The sequence below is a fragment of the Salvelinus fontinalis genome, chromosome 6, assembly GCF_029448725.1.
Source record: "Salvelinus fontinalis isolate EN_2023a chromosome 6, ASM2944872v1, whole genome shotgun sequence".
Taxonomy (NCBI): domain Eukaryota; kingdom Metazoa; phylum Chordata; class Actinopteri; order Salmoniformes; family Salmonidae; genus Salvelinus; species Salvelinus fontinalis.
The window spans coordinates 44,854,652-44,880,720 of record NC_074670.1 but is presented as its reverse complement, the minus strand read 5'-3'; the positions used below and the strand labels follow the sequence as shown (position 1 = coordinate 44,880,720).

General features: G+C 40.0%; 1 protein-coding gene across 1 annotated transcript in view; it reads left to right on the top strand.

Moving 5' to 3' along the window:
- The window catches only part of LOC129857884 (alpha-1A adrenergic receptor-like), a 35,171-nt gene extending 12,344 nt beyond the window's left edge, over positions 1–22,827 (top strand). Inside the window, exons 2-3 of the mRNA XM_055926559.1 lie at positions 21,223–21,364; positions 21,627–22,827. Of these exons, the coding sequence (XP_055782534.1) occupies positions 21,223–21,364; positions 21,627–22,074 (590 nt within the window). The 3' untranslated portion in view covers positions 22,075–22,827. The remainder of the gene's footprint in view (positions 1–21,222; positions 21,365–21,626) is intronic.
- Positions 22,828–26,069: the final 3,242 nt, after the last annotated feature.

Genomic DNA, 26,069 nt, shown 5'->3' with positions numbered 1-26,069 from the left:
CTGATTAGTTGGTTTTACTAGACAAATATTTGCCTAAAGCATGCCTGTTAGACATGGCTGTAGCTGGGTACTGTCTGCCTACCTAGGTAAATTTGTACAGTCTGATCACTGTGAAAACATTGAGGTTTGTGCTTTATTTATTTATATTAGGCTAAATATTGTTCTAAATGTAATCTCTATGCCTGTGCACATGTATGCATATTCAATTAGCCTACACCAATGTTGATGTTATGCTGGCGCAGTTCAACTAGTTCAAACTGTACAATAGAGTATAATTTAGTATATGTTTTGTCTTAGAGACAATACCATGTGGAGCCTGAGGTTCTTCTACCTAGAAGGCCAGCATCCCAGAGTCGCCTCTTCACTGTTGACATTGAGACTGGTGTTTTGCAGGTACTATTTAAAGAAGCTGCCAGTTGAGGACTTGTGAGGCGTCTGTTTCTCAAACAAGACACTCTAATGTACTTGTCCTCTTGCTCAGTTGTGCACCTGGGCCTCCCAGTCCTCTTTCTATTCTGGTTAGAGCCACTTTGAGCTGTTCCGTGAAAGGAGTTGTACACAGCGTTGAACGAGATCTTCAGTACCTTGGCAATTTTTCGTATGGAATAGCCTTCATTTCTCAGAACAAGAATAGACTGACGAGTTTCAGAAGAAAGTGCTTTGCTTCTGGCCATCTTGAGCCTGTAATCGAACCCACAAATGCTGATGCTCCAGATACTCAACTAGTCTAAAGAAGGTCAGTTTTATTGCTTCTTTAAACAGCACAACAGTTTTCAGCTGTGCTAACATCATTGCAAACATGTTTTCTAATGATCAATTAGCCTTTTAAAATAATAACCTTGGATTAGCCAACACAACATGCCATTGGAACACAGGAGTGATGGTTGCTGACAATGGGCCTCTGTACGCCTATGTAGATATTCCATTAAATAAATCAGCCGTTTCCAGCTACAATAGTAATTTACAACATGAACAATGTCTACTGTATTTCTGATCAATTTGATGTTATTTTAATGGACAAAAAATTGTCTTTTCTTTCAAAAACAAGGACATTTATAAGTGACTCCAAACTTTTGAAGGGTAGTGTATGTTTTGAGATTGCAGAGAGAAGAATTAGGTGGTTGTGTCAAAACTGTTGTAGTCTTGATTTTATACCTTTCAGTGTCCCACAACTACAAGGTGTGTCCGCTCCCTCATGCTTGTGTATTTTTACAAGGAGAAAATGTAAAAAGAGAAAAAGGGGTAGACTAAATTGATTACATGGTCTGGAAAGCACATTGTGGTCCACAGGCTACCTCTAACTACTTGTAACCTCATAACACAGACACAAACCCGTACAAACACTAGCCAATTCATGTTAATACTATGCTTACTGTAAATTGAGCCATCTTAGCCGTCAGCTTGAAAATATTTTTGCCAACTTACCTTCACCTTGTTCAGAGCTAGGGGTTGGAAGCACATGCTGGTGGAATCAGATTCTGTACCACCTACAACAAAATACACAATTTAACCAATTGATCTCTATTTGACTGGCTATCTTAGCACACCTAACATGGAAATGTCAATGTTGTCACCTTGCTTTTAGCTAGCTAGCGTCACTAAATTGTCAGTAAGATTGCTAGCCAGCTGATAACTAACCAACCATAGATGATTTATAAACATTCATTATTGCTACCAACACACAGACTGAGTTAGCTGTATCGGCAAATATATGTTTCAGTAATGGTGTGATTTTCAGACTAGAGTCGAATAGATGGCTACCACATTGAGCTACTCTTATTTGCTAATGTTAGCTAGCTTACGTTAGCTAACGTTTGTCAAAGATAGAAGAAACAAATATGTTTGCTATGCTGAAGGTAGCTACCAGACTATAAGTGACCATGGCATAGGCGAAATTGATTGACAGTCTGTATCCCAAAGACTTTCAGAGTTCCACTCAGGACTGTAGCTAGCTAACTTAGTCCAGCTAAGCTAGCAAGCTAGCTAACGTTAGGTTACCTCTAATAGCAAATCTTCTGTTTTATTATTTTATTTATTGTGGTATCTCTTCTCAGCTGGTGTCAAAATGGATTCCCCATCAGTTCAGCCTGAAAATCCCTCTAGTAATCTTTGGTCACATCGGGGTAAATCTCTGGTATGTAGAACAGTGAAAGATAACTCCTTTTTGCACTTGTTTGTAATTAACACAGCCAGGCAAAGAACACCACACAGGCATGATGATAAACATGAAAAGAAATGTAAAAAATAAAAAATTATCCCTAGAGACGTTCTGCGATTACTGTGTGTTGTTCAGCCGAAGTAAACAATGCCATCTAAATCCAAGTATGTGGGCGGTATCTGAATTTGCTATCAATGCCGAACTTTGTGGTTTATTAAGAGCATACAAATACACAGGCAGTCTGTTCTCGCTCTGCGCTCGTTCTAGCTTGTAGTGTGGATAATTGTTATGTTTATGACAAAAAGGTAACATTGTTAATATTGTCATGACCATATGCAGTGGCAGGGTGAAATTTCCATTTAACATGTCTCATCATGGTAATGTCTTTGATGACCCTAAAAAGTTTCAAGTTGATAGGCCATTATAACTCGACCATCTCTTAAATCCCTTAGATTTTCTAAAACGGTAAATTAAGAGCTGTACCATGGGCCTACATACCAAATGTTGCGTTATCTGTAGTTATGTTTCATGATAATACGTTTTCCAAAAGGAAAATCTATCCTGGCAGACCATATGGTTCATTGAGGCATATGTGTTCAGTATAAAGAAAGAAAGATACCTATTTACAAAGTCTAGGTCAAATGTGGCGGTAGATATAATGGTTTAAGTGAGACTGCAATAACAGCGACACCTATAGGCCAATCTCTGCCATTCTTTTTGACCAAGTTACTCATGGCCTCTAGTTTCTGTGTGCCAAATTAGAAAAAAAGTTACCAATCTATGCTTCAGTTATTCGGCTTCGCTGTGAACCCCTAATAAATTCAACAGTCAACAATGGATGAAGACACTCCAAGTGTTTATTATTATTTTTTATCATTCAGATATTGACTGAATTGTAGCACATATGATTGTACTGGCAGGTACAAATAATGAATGGAGTTCAGGCATTTGTGGAAATTCAGGTATTCAATTTATTGTACATTTTTACTTTTTTTCTCATATAAAAATGTTCTCAATATATCAGGTATTTTTTGTATACATTAATGAAATAAAGAAAATAATATGTGCCTCATTTGCATAATATACACTGGGCGTATTTGCATACATTAATCTAATAAGGGTAGAACAGGGCTACAACTGCGCTGTCTCTAGGCCTATCTGCGCTCAACTGCATCACTAATTATTCATTACTGTTGTCATGTTCTCTTGCATAATTCAACAAGAGTGTCAAGCGAAGTATAATCATGTGATTTCATATCAAAATCCTTGGCTCTAGATTACACCTATTTGTACATATCGTTTGTGAGATTAGACATAATATCACCGCAATCCAAGTGTTCATTTTCGGAAATTGCTTTCATTTCAGCGCATCTAATTTGTAAATTTATCAACTGTATTAAATCAGACATTTTTTTCAATTGTACACAAAAAAAATCAACACCCGTCAAAAGAAAGTTATTTGAACTCTTTCTTGTGACGTAGCTGTCGATACGGTGCGTTACATCCCTGACGCAGCATTGGTGTTTTTATAGATGCAATGGAAAGCTAATGTATTCCACTGTGTTTGCCAGGCTATTACAAACGTTTCAGCGGTCGTTACGTTAACAGGGGAAAACGAATGGCACAAGCATGGGTTGAAACAGAAATCATTTTCCAATCGTTTCTTTCTGAACGGAACCATCATTTTTTTCTTTCCATTCCACTGTTCCAACCAGCAAAATAATTCTCTGAACCGTTTCGAACCCCCCCAAAAACGAATGGTTTATATCGTTCCTTTCCGTTCATTTTTAAACCTCTGAAATTAAAGTTGTTTGTAACACATAGCTTGACATTAAATGACTTCACCAGTATCAGTGTGGATAGAGAAGCTTGCTATGGAGTGGGTGAGCGATTTCATCTGTATAGGAAAGTCATTAAGAGCACATTGTATTTTACCGTAATAGCATGGTTTAACCATTATGAAAGAAACACACTGTGCTGCCAGTCAAAACAAATCAAATTGTATTGGTCGCATTCACATGTTTAACAGATGTTATTGTGGGTGTAGCGAAATGATTGTATTCCAAGCTCCAACAGTGCAGTAATATCTAACAATGCGCAACAATAAACACAAATCTAAAAGTAAAATAATGGAATTCTAGGACAGGCAATGTCGGAGTCCGGAGTAAAATAAATATATTTATATATATACGAATAAAAATATAAACGCAACATGCAGCAATTTCATTGATTTTACTGAGTTACAGTTCATATGAAGAAATCAGTCAATTGAAATAAATTCATTAGGACTTAATCTATGGATTACACATGACTGGGAATACAGATATGCATCTGTTGGTCACAGATACCTTTAAAAAATGGGCCTCAGGATATTGTCACGTTATATTTGCGCATTCAAATTGCCATCGATAAAATACATTTGTGTATGTTGTCTGTAGTTTATGCATGCCCTTACCATAACCCCACCGGCACCATGGGGCAACATTGACATCAGCACACCGCTCGCCCACTCGACGCCATACATGTGGTCTGCGGTTGTGAGGCAGGTTGAACATACTGCAAAATTCTCAAAAAAGACATTGGAGGTTATGTTAGAGAAATAAACATAAAAATATCTGTCAAAAGCTCTACTGGATTGCACGCTCCCTCAAAGCTCTGGCCAATTGCACGCTCCCTCAAAACTTGAGACATCTGTGACATTGTGTTGTGTGACAAAACTGCACATTATAGAGCGTTTTTTTATTGTCCTCAACACAAGGTGCACCTGTGTAATTATTATGCTGTTTAATCAGATGTTTGATATTCCACATCTGTCAGGTGGATGGATTATCTTGGCAAAGGACATGTAAAGTATGCAGCAGCATACCACCCTGCATACCACTGCTGGCTTGCTTCTGAAGGTAAGCAGGGTTGGTCCTGGTCAGTCCCTGGATGGGAGACCAGATGCTGCTGGAAGTGGTGTTGGAGGGCCAGTAGGAGGCACTCTTTCCTCTGGTCTAAAAAATATCCCAATGCCCCAGGGCAGTGATTGGGGACACTGTCCTGTATAGGGTGCTGTCTTTCAGATGGGACGTTAAATGGGTGTCCTGACTCTCTGAGGTCATTAAAGATCCCATGGCACTTATCGTAAGAGTAGGGGTGTTAACCCCAGTGTCCTGGCTAAATTCCCAATCTGGCCCTCAAACCATCATGGTCATCTAATAATCCCCAGTTTACAATTGGCTCATTCATCCCCCTCCTCTCCCCTGTAACTATTCCCCAGGTCGTTGCTGCAAATGAGAACGTGTTCTCAGTCAACTTACCTGGTAAAATAACGGTAAAATAAAAAATAAATAAATAAAAAGTAGTTTGTGCACATCATTTGAGAGAAATAAGCTTCTTGTGCATATGGAGAATTTCAGAATATTTTGTTTCAGCTCATGAAACATGGGACCAACACTTTACATGTTCCTTTTATATTTTTGTTCAGTATATATATATATATATATATATATATATATATATATATATGACGGCTTGTATAGACATTATGTGGATAGAATATATAGTCACAGTGTAGTGAAAGAGATGCAACTGAAATTTTGCGGGTGAGGAGAGAGGATGGAAGAAGCTTGCCTTGAAGCCCTGGACATCTTGATATGACATGAATTATCAGAATTATACCTACGGAGGAGCGGCTTCTATTGAGGAACTTTGAAAGTCTTTGAACTTGAGAGTTGGTTTAACTTTGGGCCAGAGCAAACGTCAAGGATTTTCCTGTATTTGGTTCCATTCATTGTTCCCTCTATCCTTACCGCTTAAAGGTTTCCCCATAACATGACGCTGCCACCACCATCCTTCGCGGTAGGGATGGTGTTAGATGGGTGATGAGTCAGGCCAAAGAGTTACATTTTTGTCTCAGCAGACCAGATTATTTTGACTTATGCTCTCAGTCTTTTACATGCCTTTTTATAAACACCAGTCGTGTTGTCATGTGCCTTTTTCTCAAGAGTGGCTTTCGTCTGACCAGTCTCCCATAAAGCCCAGATTGGTGAAGTGCTGTAGAGACTGCTGCCCTTCTGGCAGGTTCTTCCACCTCAGCCAATGAACTCTTTAGCTCTGTACAGTATTTTCACACTATCTTTTAAAAAATCTTCAAGCTCTGTCAAGTTGGTTGTTGATCATTGCTAGACAGTCATTTTCAAGTCTTGCCATAGATTCAAGCCAATTTAAGTCAGAACTGTACTGTAACAAGGCCACTCATGAACATTCAATGTTGTCTTGGTAAGCAACTCCAGTGTATATTTGGCCTTGTGTTTTAAGTCATTGTCCTGCTGAAAGGTGAAATTGTCTTCCAGTGTCTGTTTTGAAAGAAGACTGAACCAAGTTTTCCTCTAGGATTTTGCTTGTGCTTAGCTCTATTCCATTTATTTCTATACGAAAAAACTCCCTAGTCCTTGACGATGACAAGCATACCCATAACATGATGCAGCCACCAACATGCTTGAAAATATGAAGAGTGGTACTCAGTGATGTGTTGTGTTGGATTTGCCCCAAACATAACGCTCTGTGTTCTGGACATAAAGTTAATTTCGTTGCAACATGTTTTGCAGTTTTACTTTAGTGCCTTATTGAAAACAGGATGAATGTTTTGGAATATTCTTTATTCTATACAGGCTTCCTTTTTTCACTCATTTAGGTTAGTATTGTGCAGTAACTACAATGTTGTTGATGTACTCTAATTTTTCTCCTATCACAGCATTAAACTCTGTTTTAAAGTCTCATGGTGAAATCCCTGAGCGGTTTCCTTCCTCTCCGACAACTGAGTTAAGAAGGACGCCTGTATCTTTGTAGTGACTGGGTGTATTGATACACCATCCAAAGTGTAATTAATATCTTCACCATGCTCAAGGGTATATTTATTTTACCCATCTACCGAAAGGTGCCCTTCTTTGCGAAGCATTGGAAAACCTCCCTCGTCTTTGTGGTTTAATCTTTGTTTGAAATTCGCTGCTCGATTGAGGGACCTTACAGATAATTGTATGTATGTGTGGGATACAGTCATTCAAACATCATACAGTTTACATTACATTTACATTTAAGTCATTTAGCAGACGCTCTTATCCAGAGCGACTTACAAATTGGTGTTTCTGTTTCTGCTCTGCCATGCACTGTCAACAGCGGGACCTTATGAAGACAGGTTTCTTTCTTTCTAAATCATGTCCAAACAATTGAATTGGCCATAGGTGGACTCCAATTAAGTGTAGCGACATCTGAAGGATTATCAAAGGAAATTGGATGCACCGGAGCTCAATTTCGATTGTAATGGGAAAGGGCTGTGATACTTATGTAAATTAGATATTTCTGTATTTAATATATCTATGTATATATTTTAAATGTTTAAAAACATGTTTTCACTTTGGCATCATGGGGTATTGCCTGTAGATGAGTGATTATTTTTTTTTTTAAGCCATTTTGAATTCAGGCTGTAACATAACAAAATGTGGAATAAGTCAAGGAGTATGAATACTTTCTGAAGGCACTATGTATTACCACTAGTTTATTACTGTAAGTATTTATATATCCCTGCTACCAGTCACTTTTCATCCCTGTTTACATGTACTGTATATTTGCCTATCATGCCTACACTGTCACTATGGCACTCACCCACCCACACACAGCACCACGACAAATCCACCCACCACTTATGCTGCTACCGTACTGTCCACTATTATTATTATTATTATTATTATTATTAATCCTGCTACCAGTCACTTTCTCCTAATCCCCACCTACAGGTACACACAGTATCTACCTCAAATACTCCAGCAGTCCTTTTAGACCTTATCAATAGCCAAGTGAATTTAATCTTGCTTATATACTATGTTTGGCATGTCCATGTCTAGACTGCAATTTACAGTAGGCCTAGCCCCTATATTAGTAGGAATGCTGTAGCTTATGGTTAACAATGTATTTCCATATTGAAGCAATGCAAGTGTAACATTGTGGACTGCAAAAATGTTCAAAATATCGGGCAGGTTATTTAACCAACTAGGCTATAATGGACTAACATTCAAATTAGAGTTGACGACAATGCAATACATAAAAGACAGTAAATACTCAACTTGAAGAAACCACACTTTTAGCCATGGAGCATGTTCTGATTGGTCAGTGAGGAGCCAAGCCACGACACACCCACAACTTGTTTATTCATCAAAACCCAGTCACTGCCAGCTACTGCACCCATAATTTTGGTTGTGAAAATACCAAAAATATAAAGCTACCACCAGCACTATGATTTACCTTTGCGTTAGGTTTGTTAAAATCGAGCACAGTATGTAAAAAATGTCACCTCTCAATCGCTCTAATGCACAACAATACATGTCTTTAAACACAATCCTGCACAACCTAAACCTCGCTTCCTCATCGCAAATACCTGTCTGTAAACCTCCCTTAGCCCATTGACAGATCAGTAGCCCTTAGCAGTGGGACTTTTGTAGACATGTCTTTGTATTGTGTTTTGAGAATCTGCAGAGAGAAGAATGAGGTGGTTGTGTCGTTACTGTTGTAGTCCTGATGCCATACCTTTCAGTATCCCTCACCGGTTTTTGTCCCACAATGTTGTTGTGCTCCATAACGGCAAGTTGTGTCCACTCCCTCATGCGTGTGTACCTAAAATACAACCGCTTTAGGGTATATTTCAGCAGGGCACTGTGGAAGGACTCCAGATAAACCAAGTTTTACAAAGAGAAAAGGGGTCGATTAAATTGATTACATGGTCTGGAAGGTACTCTATGGTTCACAGGCTACCTCTAACCACCTGTAACCCCATATCACAAACCCATAGAAACACTACCCAATTCATGTAAATTGAGCTATCTTAGCTGTCAGGTCATAAATAATAAATATTTTTGCCAACTTACCTTCACCCTGTGCAGAGCTAGGGGTTGGAAGCACATTCTGATGGAATACGATTATGTATCACCTACAACCAAATACACAACAATATACAATGTAACCAATTGATCTCTATTAGACTGGATAGCTTAGCAAACCTAAGATGGACATTTCAATATTGTCAGCTTGCTGTTAGCAAGATTGCTAGCCAAATGAGAACCAACTAACCAATCATAGACGATTTAAACAAATTCCACATCGCCAACACACAAACAGAGTGAGTTAGCTTTCTCGGCCATTCTATTTTTAGTAGCAGTGTTTTCAAGGTAAGAGTGGAATAGATGACTACCAGATTGAGCTACTCTTATTTGCTAACATTAGCTAGCTTATGTGAGCTAAAGATAGAACGAACAAACAATGTTTACTCTGCTGAAGTTAGCATTGGCGAAATTGATTGACAGTGTGTATCCAAAAGACCGCTATATGATTTTGTTAATGTCTTTCAGCGTTCAATACAGGACTGTATCTAGCAGGTCCAGCTAGGCTAGCTAACGTTAGGTTACATCTAATAGAGAATCTTCCATTTTGTTGTGAAAAAAAAAGATGGTTTCGCATCACTTCTCAGCCGGCGTCGAAATGGATTCCTCATCAGTTCAGCCTAAAAATCACTTTGATCATCTTTAGTCACTGTAAGCATAATTCTTGATAGCAGCAAGCAGGTTAGCTTTTTTCGTCATGAATCTTGTTCTGGACGCCGCTCTGCAGAGTGGTCACTAGTTAGCACAGCCACAAAGACAAACCGTCAGATGTTAAACACAACCCTAACCTTAACCACACTAACCATAATGCCTAACCCTAACCTTAAATTAAGGCCAAAAAGCTATTTTTATTTCATGGATTTTTACAATATAGCCAATTTTGAATTAGCTGCTGCCTTATTAAGGGGGAATCATTCAGTTCTGCCTCCAGGACAAGACTCATGGCAATAAACATCAACCTGCTAGCAGCGGCCAGCATCATGGAAAATATCAGATCGGTAGAATGGTGAATGATAACTCCCTTTGCACTTGTTTGTAATTAGCACAGCCAGGCACAGAACGTCACACGGGCACGATGACAAACGTTAATGAAAAAGAAATGTAAAAATATATATTGCCTAGAGAAGTTCTGAGATTTCTGTGTGTAAACAATGCCTTCTAAATCCAAGTTTGTGGGTACACCCCATCTACCTAGTGGAGCGGTATCTGCATTCGCTATGAATGCCAGACTTTGTGGTTCACTATGAGCAGATGAATACACAGAAAGTCGAAACTTCCCGAATCTACCAGTTAAATTAAAATGCAATCTTTCCAGCTTGTCGTTTGGGTCATTTTAACGTATGACAAAAATGCAATGTTGTTAATATAGTAATGAGTATGTGCAGTGGCAGAGCCAGGGTGAATTTCCCTTTAAAGCTAAAGATCACAAATTACAGAAACATGGATTCATCAATTACAAACATTTAATGTTCCATGCATTCCAACACCTAGCTGGACAGCAAGATTAGCATGGATTCTCAAACACTTTTCTTATATAAGCTAATGAGTGCAGCTGGTTTGTGTTATGTTGTGTCACACGCCCCACTGTGCACTCCCTCCTGCTACCGTCAAGCATCGCTGGTGAGAGGGAATCTCATAGGCTAATGAGGTGAGAGTGGACGCTAGGAGCTACGCCTTAGGAATGAAACCACATAGTTGCAAATCACAGACAGGAAGTATGGAATTAGTGGGCTGTGTATTTGTGTGTGTGTGTGTGTGTGTGTGTGTGTGTGTGTGTGTGTGTGTGTGCGTGTGTGCGCTCGCATACATACATGCATGCATGCTTGTTTGTATAATGTCTGTGTGTGTGTGTGTGTGTTGGGTTTACACAGTGGCTGTGTGTATAGGTCCAGGCACTGACCCATGGTCATGGCCCCCAGGGGCCTCTATCTGTGTGTAGGGCCCAGTCCTGAGGGAGAGGGAGACAGGCACACAGCTGTGTTGGCCCGGGCAAATGCCAGCTTTACGGCCCCTCTGAGACTCTGTGCAGGAAGCAAAGCTTCCCAGTACACACTGGTCCCCCTCTCAGTCCCAGTACACTGCTCTTTTCATTTGGCACAACATCTTTAGCTCAGGCCAGGGTGGCACAGAGAGAGAGGGCTGGAGAGAAAGCGAGGAAGAGATAGACCAGCCACCAGCAATTCTCTCTGTGTGGCAAGGAAGACATGGCTGCAGTGTTTACAGTGAGGCTTGAGTCGCAGGTGACAGACTGAGATTGAGAGTGAGAAAGAGAGAGAGGGATAATGTTCTCTGAATGTGTCTTGGCCTCCTGTACAGTAAATTAATGGCCCAGTGCTTAGTGGTTGGTATATATTTCACATGCTATTTTCACCCCTAGACATCAACCCTAAATGGGATTACGTAACCTAGAATTGATGCAGAGTAGGACTGCTTGAGATGCAGAATAGGTTGGGATTTAATATCTCTCTCCTCATCTCTCTCCTGCTCCCAGGAGCCCTGCTCCCAGACAGGCAGATTAATACCACTCAGAGCTAATTGTCTAGTGGATGCCATGTATCTGGGACTGGGAGCGTACAGTACTATGGAAACAGACATTATGTCTGGGCCCAAAGTCGGATCTGGGGTAAGAGTTCGACTGGATCCCCTTGACAGGGTCCAGTCTGGGGTAAAATATGAATTAGGTTCTACCACTGTGCACTTTCTCAGAGTCCAGATCCTAGAGGGTACCTACAGTAGCTATTACAGTGAAATAATACCGTGCTATTGTTTGAGGAGAGTGCACAGTTTTGAACTTGAAGTTATTAATAAACCAATTAGACACATTTGGGCATTCTTGATACAAAATTTTAAACAGAAATGCAATGGTTCATTGGATCAGTCAAAAACTTTGCACCTGCACTGCTGCTATCTAGTGGCCAAAATCTAAATTTCGTTTTGGGCTGGAATAATACATTATGTCCATTCTCTTGCACTTCAAATACTTGCACTTTCTTTCAAATAGTATCAAGAATATGCGTATCCTTGCTTCAGGTCCTGAGCTAGAGGCAGCTAGATTTGGGTATATAATTTTAGGCGAAAATTGTCCGATCCTTAAATGTTCCATAAACCAAGAGGTTGTGAGATAAAAACCATGTTCAATAATTACTGTATAAATGAAGATGCACAAGGTAAACGTGTCAAATATGTACAGTAACAGTCAAAAGTTTGGACACACCTATTCATTCAAGGGTTTTTCTTTATTTGTACTATTTTCTACATTGTCCAATAATAGTGAAGACATCAAAATTATGACATAAGACTTGGAATCACGTAGTAACCATTTTTTTTTTTAAACATCAAAATATATATATCAAAATATATTTTAGATTCTTTGACATAGCCACTCTTTTCCTTGATGACAGCTTTGCAAACTCTTGGCATTCTCTCAACCAGCTTCACCTGGATTGCTTTTTCAACAGTCTTGAAGGAGTTCCCACGTATGCTGAGCACTTGTTGGCTGCTTTTCCTAAACTCTGCGGTCCAACTCATCCCAAATCATCTCAATTGAGTTGAGGTCGGGTAATTGTGGAGGCCAGGTCATCTGATGCAGCACTCCATCACTCTTCTTCTTGGTCAAATAGCTCTTACGCAGCCTGTGCACTGTGCACTGGGCCTTTACTAGTCCTGTATTAGTGGAGCAATATAGTCGTCTGTAGCACGCCAGTGCTCAGTGGGGAGTGTGACACAACATAACACAGACCAGCTGCACTCATTAGCTTACATAAAAAAGTGTTTGATGAGAATCCATGCTATTTAGTAAGGAAATGCATGTGGTCTCTCTTTCGCACTTCTTCTTCTTCCAAACCCTCTCTCTCTCCTATCCCTTAATCCCTCTCCCATTCTATTTCTATCTGTTTCCTTCCCACCAGTGCTGGAATCTTCTAGGTTTAGTGTACTGGTCCTGACATCAACTTGAGACTTTGCAGATTTGCTATCTCAAGTGGAAAGCAGTCTTTGGGTAGAGAGAGCTACCCCTGGTAGGCATGACTGGGTCCAGGAGCAAGGCTAAGACGTTTATTAGGTTATGTAGTCTAGGGCACATACCAATTACTATTTTTGAAGAGTTGCATCTCGTCCGGAACGCATCTGTCTTTCACCGGAATGTTGGGTCATCCCACGCCCTCGTAGTGCTGTTGTGTCTGTTCCAAGTGGCTAGGACGATGTCCACCAGCCAGGGCTGCTAGTCACATACCTGGGACTAGTGTGGGGTCATTGTCAGGATAAATAAAAATCAAGCCGTACCCCAACCTTACGGCGGTAAGTAATTGGAAACAAATAATTTCATTCAATACAATTCTACTCTCCTGCAAATCAATAAGGTGTTCATCTGTGCAGTTTTTTGGCCTTTAGATATACTAATATTCTCAATTCCAGAGCATTTAAAAAACTCCCATAGGCCTATTTCCCATGAGATCATGGCACTCATTTCTTTAAAAAAATGCAATGTTATGATTGGCCTAACATGAACCCATGTCATCCATTAAATAACCCTCTGTGGAAAGGTTTCTAAATGGAATCCAAAAAGGTTCTAACTGGAACCAAAAAGGGATTTACCTGGAACCAAAAAGGGTTATTTTATGGGGACAGACAAAGAACCCTTTTAGGTTCTAGATAGCACCTTGTTTTGTAAGTGTAAAGTCATTCACAGTGCTATTGGTATGGTATGATTCAAGAAATAAGTTGTTTCATCTAACATTTCCAAGCAGGAATGCATGATAAAGATATTTTGATGTGCAACATCTAAACCAGTACATTTTGGGTTGACAATTAGGCCATTGTGTCACACCCTGATCTGTTTCACCTGTCTTTGTGCTTGTCTCCACCTCTCTCCAGGTGTCATCTATCTTTCTCATTATCCCCAGTGTATTTACACCTGTGTTCTGTTTGCCTGTTGCCAGTTTGTCTTGTCAGGTCTTACCAGTGTGTTTCCCCTCTCCCTGCTTTCTCATGTTCTGTTTCCCCGGTTCTGACCATTCTGCCTCCTGTTCTGTACCTGCCTAACTCTGACCCGTTGTGCACAAATATCAATAGGCTAATTCACTTGGGGCTAATAACTGTGCAAAGGGAAACTCGAAACCAAAACAGGCTACTGTTTTTGTTGTTGTGTGAGTGAATTTGTGCAATAAGTATGCATTTTTCTTTACCTCCCCTTCTCTCCATCTAGGCTACTCAGAGCACACAGGGACAAACAGGGGCAGGGCAAACACTTTCATACTGGATCAGGATGCTACTGTTTGACTAAATCATGGTTTTAGCTGGCCCACAAATATAACGTTTTGAGCAAAGTGACCAGCTAATTTCCAACTCTCAACTCTACTAGCTCACGTTTGTTGCCTATACTTTAGGCCTAGTGCTTATTTGACATGTTATATATGCCTACCTTGCTTTATTGACATTATTTGAAAGGATTTGAGGGATGGTTTAAGAGTTAAGACAGCTTCATGTTCCTCTGTGTCCACGTCACTGAGGACTTATCATTGTCCTCTCACACCGGCACAGTCATAAAGGCATGGTAGTGCTTCTTCTGTCTCAGGAGGCTGAAACAATTTGGAATTGCCTCTCAGATCCTTAGGAAATTTTACAGCTGCGCCATCGACAGCATCCTGACTGGTTGTATGTATGGTATGGCAACTGCACCGCCTTCGACCGGAAGGCCCTACAGAGGGTGGTGCAGATGGCCCAGCGGATCACTGGGAGTAAGCTCCCATGTACATGCCAGACGGCATCAGAGAAAGGCCCGAAACATTGCCAAAGACTTCAGACTGTTCTCCATGCTCCTGTCCAGCAGATGGTACTGGTGCATCAAGGCTCAGACCAAAACTCCTAAACAGCTTCTTTCCCCTGGCCATAAGACTGTTTAATGGCTAACAAATACTGCTCCCCCTCACACCTGCTACTAAAATGATTATTGATTAGATGTATTACTACCACTATGCTGCTGTTCATTGATTGTCATTAGTAGCTATCTCATTATCCTGCTGCCGCTCATTATTACTCCTGTTTACATGTACAGTGCCTTCAGAAAGTATTCACACCACTTGACTTTTCCCACATTTTATTGTTACAGCTGACCGCAGTCAAATTCCACTTGGTAACTAGGCTCGTCCAAGCTCTGATGCTGCTGATGGTCATTAGTAGCCTACCAAACCTGTAAGTGCCTGGTACTCAGCACTCTATTGTACCTATAATCACTCTGACATCATTGCAAATGTATTCTGAAATCGAATCGAATACTTCATGAGAGCCCATGAGCTCATGAAGCGCAACAATCTATAGGCAATGCAATTGCGTGAGAACTGTTTTGATGACCTCTATTAAAAAGAGGAGGATAACATCAGCTTTCTATAGGCTAGGCCTACTATATTTATTTCTCAACTTTCCTAATATTAAGCACATTGCTTCTCTTTACAACAGGAGTATATCCAACCTGGATGGCATGAAAATGAACCAAGGGAAAAACATCTTCCATTCGCTATTTAAGTGCATACAGTAGATTACGTGTTTTTTTTCTCCCTGCCACTGGTTTGAGACAAGTGCATGATAATGGTCCATTCTAAATCAAAACACATTTCACACATATACTAAATAATATATGTAAAGACGAGATGAAATCAAGAATAATCTGATGGATGACAATATTAGCCTATCACTTGGGAATGATGCCCATCTTGTGTGCAGTAAGGCAAGAAACAGTGCATGCCTTTTTTTGTGACTTTTTCAAATCATAGTCACACACCTCATGTAGCCTAGCCCATAGGCCTATATGTTTGATAAGGTTAGCATCACAACTAAAGTTGCCAAATAGCTTCTTAAAAGTAAGCATATTAATCTGCTTTACAATGGGTGTAGCGCCTAACTGGCATACATACGCAGCGCACAAGTTTTAAGTTAGGGGAAGATCATTTTCACCATAATAATGCACATTTATATTAAAAGCATTACATGCATAATTGCATTTGCGGTCACTTTTGAGAATGAGGTTTTCCCATTTTGGAACATTCACGCTTATAGTCGTGTGCGCATTGCTGAACTTCTAATGTGAAGAAATAGCCTAATAGTTTATCAACATGTTAAGCTAAATGTTCTGATCTGTTACATCAACCTCATTGCTTACATTTTTTTTGATGCTAGTGGTTGTATTAATTTGGGATCTATCGCATCCCACAATGGCCCCAGACTACATTTGGAATATTTATTTATTGAATAGGTAAACCTTTGCACTATGGGGGATAGTAGAATGACATAGGCTAGTGCTTTTGCTGTTCGTTAGGCCTACTCATCTTGTTGGCTGATGAAAAGTTCTTCCAATATCTTCAATATGCACCTCGGAATTGGATAAGGACGTGCGCAGTTGCGTCCCCGATGTGTCGGTCTTCACTTGTAGCCTGTGAGAAAGACCCGATTTACATGACAGGCATTGGCTACTAAGAATTGAGCTATCTGAGAGAGCCATGTGAGTGAGACGTGCTTCGGGAGAAGGGAATTATAATTATTATATTCAGCCCAAGGGCACAACGGCCACCGCCCGCCAAAGGAATGGATTTTTTTTAGGGTGCATTACGGCCACACAAAGGGGATGCCGCCGAGAAATTTGAGGCATTATCAAATGCTTATCAAATTGTGAATGAGAGACTGATGAAGTGTGTGCAGCCTGCGCAAAGAAAACAAAGCCGAGCTCATGCCTTTCATGCAACTTTTTTCAAATCATCATTAGAGTTGCATAATGCAGCCTTAGAATGTAATAAAAGTCAAAACATATAGCCCAATGTTTGTATCCCAGCTAAAGTTGCATAAATAACTGTAAATTAAGCATATGGGTGGACCTGTTTCTTTGTTTACCACTCAACACAGAATAGCCACATGTGCACACTCCCTAAAATCGTTTGGAGAAGATATACTGATATACTATACTGATGTTCAATTGTATTCTTCATACTATAAATTAATATAAAATAATGCCACGGAATTCTAAGCAAATCTTGTCTGCTAAATTAACTCATGTAGCCCATAGCCATGTGGCAAAGCCAGATCAGGGCCTAACATAAGGACAACTCAGAGTGTGCTATTCTGTAATTTATTCTCACATCTAAACACTCTCCTCCCCTCACCTTTTCCCTTCGCTACTGGAGTTCAGTGCACAACACATCAGCTGTCTGTGACTAGGCAAAAAAAACTTTCCAAGCCAAACCTTCATATCATAACCGCTACATACAGCCTACATCATTATCATCATATTATAACATCATAGTCAAAATAGCTACCAGAATTTATAGCCATAGCCAGCTAGCTAACATAGCATCCCTATCTGTTTGAGCAGGCTAAACTACCTAGCTGCATTCGCTAGCTAAGTAAGTAAAAGTGAAAAAATACATATAGCTAGCTCTCTCTCGCGCATGCTTCTTCTTTTCAAGAAATTGATTTGTTCAAAACTGTTCAACGATTGTCTTTCTCACTCTTTGAGTCGACTACTCATGACATTTATGCACTGCAGTGCTAGCTAGCTGTAGATTATTATTTGAGTACTAGATTCATTCTCTGATCCTTTTATTGGGTGTACAACATGTCAGTTCATGCCACAAGAGCTCTGATAGGTTGGAGTACATGCTCTGGAAGTTGTCATAATTACTATGTTAGTCTGAATTGAAGTCAATGTACCCAGAAGAGGACGGAAACGAACTGTCCTCTGGCTACACCATGGTGCTACGCTACAGAGTGCTGTTGAGGCTACTGTAGACCTTCATTGCAAAACAGTGTGTTTTAATCAATTATTTGGTGACGTGTTGGATTCTAGCTTGAAATTTGTTCATGTTACCATACTAGAACTTATTGATTACTTTACATGTATGTTGGGGTCAATGGAGGGTGGATAAGAACTAGGTGTATGGAAAGTTTCTGAATGAGACAATGGGGGGAGGCAGGAAGTTTACATTCTGTTGAACATGTTATTGTTAAATCTCATGGATCCTATGGAGGGAGGCAAAGGGCAACAGCCTGGTTTCAGTCACTGATAAAGTAGGACAGCCGTAGATTAGGGAGGAATTTGGCCCGAGGTCAGGTCAGTTGAAGTGAGAAGGAACAGTCCTGTTACACACATACTTACATGCCCATGAAGGTTGTAACAGGAGGTGGGCCATGACTACGCCAGTGAGAGGAACCAATTAAGTTCCTGACTAGCAACAGAAATGTGTTAGCTATCTAGATGTGCAAGGAGATGACTCCTCCTAGGAGGAGGGTATAAATATATGTGCTTGTGTAAATATGTGTTTGTCTTTTGCAGCTGTTTGACCCAGTGGGTGAATAAACTTGGTTTGAGCTTTTACTAGTTGTCCGTGAGTTATTTACTCTGTTTGTCAGAACCAAACTCATGTGAATATACTTAGTATAGTTTGATCTAAAAAGGATAACTAATGTTTCACTATTTAAATGTTTCAGAAATTCACTGAGGATTATGGTCCTCCTCTGAGGAGCCACCACTGATGTGCAATAATAGCGTTTAACATGATTTTTGAATGACTACCTCATTTCTGTAGCCCACACATACAATTACCTTTAAGCTCCCTCAGTTGAGCAGTGAATTTAAAACACAGATTCAACCACAAAGATCAGGGAGGTTTTCCAATGCCTCGCAAAGAAGGGGTACTTTCGTTAGATGGGTAAAATTAAAAGTAGACATTGAATATCCCCTTGAGCATGGTGAAGTTATTAATTACACTTTGGATGTTGTATCAATACACCCAGTCACTACAAAGATGCAGGCGTCCTTCCTAACTCAATTGCTGGAGAGGAAAGAAACCGCTCAGGGATTTCACCATAAGGCCAATGATGACTTTAAAACAGAGTTTAATAGCTCTTATAGGAGACAACTGAGGATGGATCAACATTGTAGTTACTCCACAATACTAACCTAAGAGTAAAAAGAAGGAATACAAATATTCCAAAACATGCATGCTATTTGCACCAAGCCACGTAATACTGCAAAAAATGTGGCAAAGCAATTAATCTTTTTGTTCTGAATACAAAGTGTTATGTTTTGGTCAAATCCAATACAACACATTGCTGAGAACCACTCTACATATTTTCAAGCATAGTGGTGACTGCATCATGTTATGGGTATGCTTGTTATCGTTAAAATCCTAGATGAAAACCTGGTACAGTCTGCTTTCCACCAGACACTGGGAGATTAATTCACTTTTCAGCAGGACAATAACCTAAAATACAAGTCCAAATCTACACTAGAGCTGCTTACAAAGAAGACAGTGAATGTTCCTGAGTGGCCACGTTACAGTTTTGACTTAGTCCTACTTGTAAATCTATGGCAAGACATGAAAATGATTGTCTAGCAATGATCAACAACCAATTTGACTGAGCTTGAAGAATTTTGCAAAGAATAAGAGACAAATGTTGCGCAATCCAGGTGTTTGAAAGCTCTTAGAGACTTACCAGAAAGACTCACAGTTGTAATCGCTGCCAAAGATGCTTCACCAAAATCCATTTAAGCCATTTAGAATTCAGGCTGTAACAAAACAAAATGTGGAATAAGTCAAGGGGTATGAATACCTTCTGAAGGCACTGTATATATTACTACTAGTTTATTAACATAAGTATCTCTATATCCCTGCTACCAGTCACTTTTCATCCCTGCATACATGTACAGTAACAGTCAAACGTTTGGACACACCTACTCATTTAATGGTTTTTATTTTTACTATTTTCTACATTGTAGAGTAATAGTGAAGACATCAAAACTATGAAATAACACATATAGAATCATGTAGTAAACAAAAGTGTTAACAAATCAAAATATATTTTATATTCTTCAAAGTAACAGCCCTTTACCTTGACAGCTTTGCACAGACTTGGCATTCTCTGAACCAGCTTCACCTGGAATTATTTTCCAACAGTCCTGAAAGAGTTCCCACATATGCTGAGCACTTGGCTGCTTTTCCTTCACTGTGCGGTCCAACTCATCCCAAACCATCTCAATTGGGTTGAGGTCAGGTGATTGTGGAGAGCAGGTCATCTGATGCAGCCTTCCTTCACTCTCCTTGGTCAAATAGCCCTTACATAGCCTGGAGGTGTTTTGGGTCATTGTCCTGTTGAAAAACAAATTATAATGGTGTCTAAGCGCAAACCAGATGGGATGGCATATCGCTGCAGAATGCTGTGGTAGCCATGCTGGTTACGTGGGCCTTGAATTCTAAATAAATCACAGACAGTATCACTAGCAAAGCACCCCCACACCATCACATCTCCTCCTCTGTGCTTCACGGTGTGAACTACACAAGGCCTGATATCATCCGTTCTGCGTCTCACAAGGACACGGCGGTTGCAACCAAAAATCTTACATTTGGACTTATCAGACCATAGAACAGATTTCCACCAGTCAAATGTCCATCTCTCGTGTTTCTTGACCCAAGCAAGTCTTTTCTTCGTATTGGTGTCATTTAGTAGTTTCTTTGCAGCAATTCGACCATGAAGGCCTGATTCACGCAGTCTCCTCTGAACAGTTGATGTTGAGATGTGTCTGTTGCTTGAACTCTTTGAAGCATTTATTTAGGCTGCATTTTCTGAGACTGGTAACTAATGAACTTATCCTCTGCAGCAGAGGTAACTGTGGCGGTCCTCATGAGAGCCAGTTTCATCATAGCGCTTGATAGTTTTTGCGACTGCACTTGAAGAAACTGTCACAGTTCTTGAAATGTTCCGGATTGACTGACCTCCATGTCTTAAAGTAATGATAGACTGTCGTTTCTCTTTGTTTATTTGAGCTGTTGTTGCCATAATATGGACTTGGTCTTTTACCAAATAGGGCTATATATATACCACCCCTACCTTTTCACAACACAAATGTTTGGCTTAAACGAAATGCATTTCAGGTGACTACATCATGAAGATGGTTGATAGAATGCCAAGACTGTGCAAAGCTGTCATCAAGGCAAAGGTTGGCTACTATGAAGAATCTCAAATATATTTTGAGAAGAACACCAGAAAATGGCCAAAAACATTAACCAGCTCACCTGCTTTTACAGTTAAAAATATATATATTTAGAAAATATTATTTTAAAAGGAATATAAAAATGTATAACCTTTATCTGTTCCTGTCCCCCCCAGGGTCTTTCAATCCAGACTTCCGCCCTCCTGAGACACTGTTCAAGGTGATCTTCTGGCTGGGCTACTTTAACTCCTGTCTCAACCCCATAATCTACCCCTGCTACAGCCGAGAGTTCAAACTGGCCTTCATACGCATCCTCAGGTTGGTCTATTACTTTACTACCTGTCATATTACTGTACTCCTTAATTCCTCTGCATCTTCAGATTGGTCTTTCATATTACAATTTACTCCGAGAGTGGCCAAGTATTATTCGTAGTAGCCTTTTGTGTGTCTAAAGTTCTGTACATTGTGGCTGTTGTCCTGAGCCATGTAGAAGCCAAAATCAAATCTCCACTTTTACCCTAAATTTACAATAAAGCGTTTTAATTTGGACTTAATCCTTCCCCCACCTCCCCATCCTTAGATGCCAGTGCCACCATAGGAGACGCCCAGGCTGGCATGCCTACAACTACCGTACCTCCCACTTCAATTCCGCCAGCCACTCACGAAAGAGCTCGGCTGAGTCTGGCCACTCACAGAAGAACCCTGCCTGCCTCAACGGGAGCCAGCGCACCCTGTCCTCCTCAGCCAGCCCCAGCCCGAGCTACCTGCTGGCTTGCCCAGAGGGGGAGGCCCTCTACACCTGCTGGGCCTCCGCCACCTCCAGGTCGCCCTCCTTGCTGCCTGGGAGTCCTGCTAGCTGCAAGCTGGGAACACTGAGGGGGGGTGTGGGGAGTGGAGGGAGCCATGGGGGGATGTCTCACAGGGAGTCTGGTCAGGGGGTGTTCTTGTTCCCCTGTGAGGGGCAGAACGGGGAGTGTGGAGGGGACATACCTGAGGATAAGGTGTCTATTAGTCTTACAGACTCATGAGTTGTTGTTGAATGATTCCTGATGGGGATTTGAATCATGTTAAGTCCCTGACTGATGATGGGGAGTGATGTATGGTTCCATTCACTGTCAGTGGTTCAAGTCAAGTGATCCTCGAACGGTCAATGGTTTCGTATTGTTGGTATGGGAAATGGTTGAAGATGCCCTCTGCTGTATGTTAGCCGGCTTTACTGAGCATCAAGATCAATCCAGCATCTGTTAAATCGAACTATCACTATCACTGTCAGAGGAAAACAATTACAGATGAGGCTGTACTGTATTTCTCAGACATGATCAAGGGCAATAGTGAAGTAATGTGATAAACCACAAACTGTACACTGGGTTTGACAGAAACAAATTCATGACACCTTGGGACTACGTGTGCAACTGCACCCTAAGCTGTCATCCTTCCTCTTTCAGTTTATCCTGATCTGTGAATGCCTCTTCTCTGCTGGGTCTGTGGACAGTCAGAGAATGGGTTTGTGTTACATGTAAAGATCTGATGATCACTTTTCTGTTACTGTCACTTGATATCTGTATGTAATGTTTGTGTAAATAAAGTATAACCTGGTTATTTAGTGTACTCATAATAAATCTAGTGGTTAAAAAGATCAAGGGGAAAAAAGAGTGTAGCGGGAACATAGAGGTGTGCTTTGATTTAGGAGGAGATTATAAAACCACTGCTACTGTTACACGCACTACCCCATCTATGAAAAATGTGATACACTCCATAAATAAATGTATTTTCAAACATTACTCAAACAGTCATTCATATGTCAAAGATACTGTATATAGCGCACTTAGATTAAGGGCTTGATTCAAGCCGTAGCGTGGAAGAACTGTCTTGTAGCACGCTTGACATGTAAGGTAATTTCCAATTGAGCCGACATTTGCAGCGGTTACTGTGGATGCAGTCTTGCGAGCGCGGTAATGTTGCCTTTAATTGTAAATCGGGCTACAGAGCAGATCCATCGCGGTACGGATTGAATCGAGCCCTTAACACTTCAACTGTCGTATGCCAATGGCCACTGATTTTCGACTTTGCAAATAAATAAAACAAATGTCTATATTGTACAATATGTGTGCCTATACCGTTTTTTATTCTATGGATAACATGGGTTCATGGTAGGCCTATCACAATTGGACTTTAAGGAGAAAGCAAGTGCATCCATGGGAAATATGGAAGTTTTTTTAACCTCTACTGGATCGGTGGGTGCCCCGCGGGATGGTTAAGCTAACGTAGGCTAATGTGATTAGCATGAGGTTGTACGTAACAAGAACATTTCCCAGGACATAGACATATCTCATATTGCAGAAAGCTTACATTCTTGTTAATCTAACTGCACTGTCCAATTTACACTAGCTATTACAGTGAAAGAATATCATGCTATTGTTTGAGGAGAGTGCACAGTTATGAATTTGAAAATGTATTAATAAACCAATTAGGCACACTTGGGCAGTCTTGATACAATATTTTGAACAGAAATTCAATGGTTCATCGGATCAGTCTATAACTTTGCAATACACTGCTGCTAACTAGTGGCCAAAATCTAAGTTGCACCTCGGCTGGCATAATACATTATGGCCTTTCTCTTGCATTTCAAAGATGGTACAAAAAACTACAAAAAAACACGTTTTTTTCATTGTATTATCTTTTACCAGATCTAATGTGTTATATTCTTCTACAGTAATTCAACATTTCCACAAACTACAAAGTGTTTCCTTTCAAATGGTATCAAGAATATGCATATCCTTGCATCAGGTCCTGAGCTACAGGCAGTTAGATTTGGGTAATTCATTTTAGGTGAAAATTAAAAAATAGGGATCGGATCTTTAAGATGAAATGCTCTGGAGTTGAGAATATTGGTAGTCTATATATACACATAGACCAAAAAGCTGAACAGATAAACACATTTTGGATTTGCAGGAGGGGGGAATTGCATTGAATCAAATTATTAATTTCCAATGATTTACCGCCGTAAGGGAGGGGTGCCGCTAAACATTTTGTTTATTATTATTCCTTTTGCCATTTTGTGTAGGCCCTTTTGCAATGTTTGATGAATTGCCATGGTAACTGTCATTATTCCATCAGCTTCCCAGCTAGCGCATTGAGTTCCTTGAAGGTTGTGGGAACATACGTTTTTGGTTTCCCATTGGTTCTGGGAACAAAGCCATAAGTTCTCTGACCGGTAAAACTGAAAAAAATTTAACGTTCTGAGAATTGAAGTGTTCTGGGAACTTACATTTTTTGGTTGCAGGGAGGTTCTAAGAACGTTTTACTATGGTTTCCTGAAAGTTTCCTGGGAGGTTTCATTATAGTTTCTCGATTGTTAAGACACTTTTCATGAAACTGGGGTCGACTTGGATTCCACCATAACCTAATGAGCTCAACAGTATTATTTTTTTTACTCATTGCTTTCACACAATGCAAATGCTAAGCACAGTTTTACAAAACAGTAAACACAACTCACAAAAGACGCAAAAGTCAGTTGAATAAATCAAGTAAAACAAATCGAAAACATTTGCTCACAGTTGACACAAATTACTCAAAAAAATGTGAGCCTAGTCTGCATGTCTGCGAAACCTCTTTGTAAGAATGGCCCAAGTAAGAGGCCGAGGTCAAGGACAAAGGAGGGGTAGAGGGGCCCATAGAGGAAGATAGTTCAGCTCTCAGTTTCTTAGGGCTAGGCGTCCCGTCAGCGGGACACCTGTCGACAACTTCCGGTGAAATTGGAGGGCGCGCAATGCAAATAAATAATCATAAAAATTATGGATATTAAACATTTAGGTACATACAAGTATCTTATATCGGTTAAAAGCTTAAATTCTTGTTAATCTAACTTAAGTGTCCAATTTACAATAGGCTTTACAGCAAAAACATGCCATGCGATTGTTTCAGGATGGTGCCCCACATCAAAATATTTTTCAACCAGCACAGGCTTTGTAAAATCACAAATAACGATTAAATGTTCACTTATTTTTGAAAATCTTCCTCTGATTTGCAATCCAAAGGGTCACAGCTACAACATGTATGGTCGTTTTGTTAAATAAAATCCTTCTTTATATCCCAAAAAGTCTGTTTAGTTGGCGCCATCGATTTGAGTAATCCACTCGTTCAACATGCAGAGAAAGGAATCCAAAAAGCTACCACTAAACTTTGTTTCAACAAGTCAAAATACGTTTCTATATAATCCTCAGGTACCCTAAAATGTAATTAAACTATAATATTTCATACGGAGAGAAGTATGTTCAATAGGAAAGTAAAATTAGCAGGTGCGTGTCCTCTTCGTCGCGCGCCCACAGACTGATTTCCAACTCTGACTCCCAGTGCCAAAACTCGCATTTCTTCCACGGTTGGGAAGAAACAAGCCAGAAACCTTGAACAAAGACTGTTGATATCTAGTGGAAGCCATAGGAATTGCAATCTGTGAGCGGGAATTGCATATGACCCATAGCTTTCCAATGTAAGAGATCTCAAATCTCATACATTATTTGAACATTTCTACTAACTTCAGTGTTTTCTATCCAATGGTACCAATTATATACATATCCTGGCTTCTGGGCCTGAGTAACAGGTATTTACAAAGTAAATAATTTTAGGAAAAAATTAATACAGCCCATGCTGTGATATGTTTTCTTGCCTTTTATGGTCATACCATAATTATAGTATCAACAAATGGCACAGACATAAAAGAGGGTTAACCACGTTAGTGTATATGGATAGTTGTAGTTAGTATTTATTGGGTCATTGTGTAATGATTGATTGAATTAACTTTTCATTAAATAACAAGTTGTATGCTTTGATGGAGGTAGTTGATTTTGTGTCATGCATTTAATGTTTTGAGTCTTAATGCATTTTGCAAATGAAATCTCCTTTTGGCCAACGTGTTTCAGTTTGGGGCTGCATGTTATTTATTTTGAAAAAGTGAATTCTCTTTGGATACGTGCTCAAGCAATCGAAACTGTAACTTTCTGATAATGTAAATTATAGGTTATTT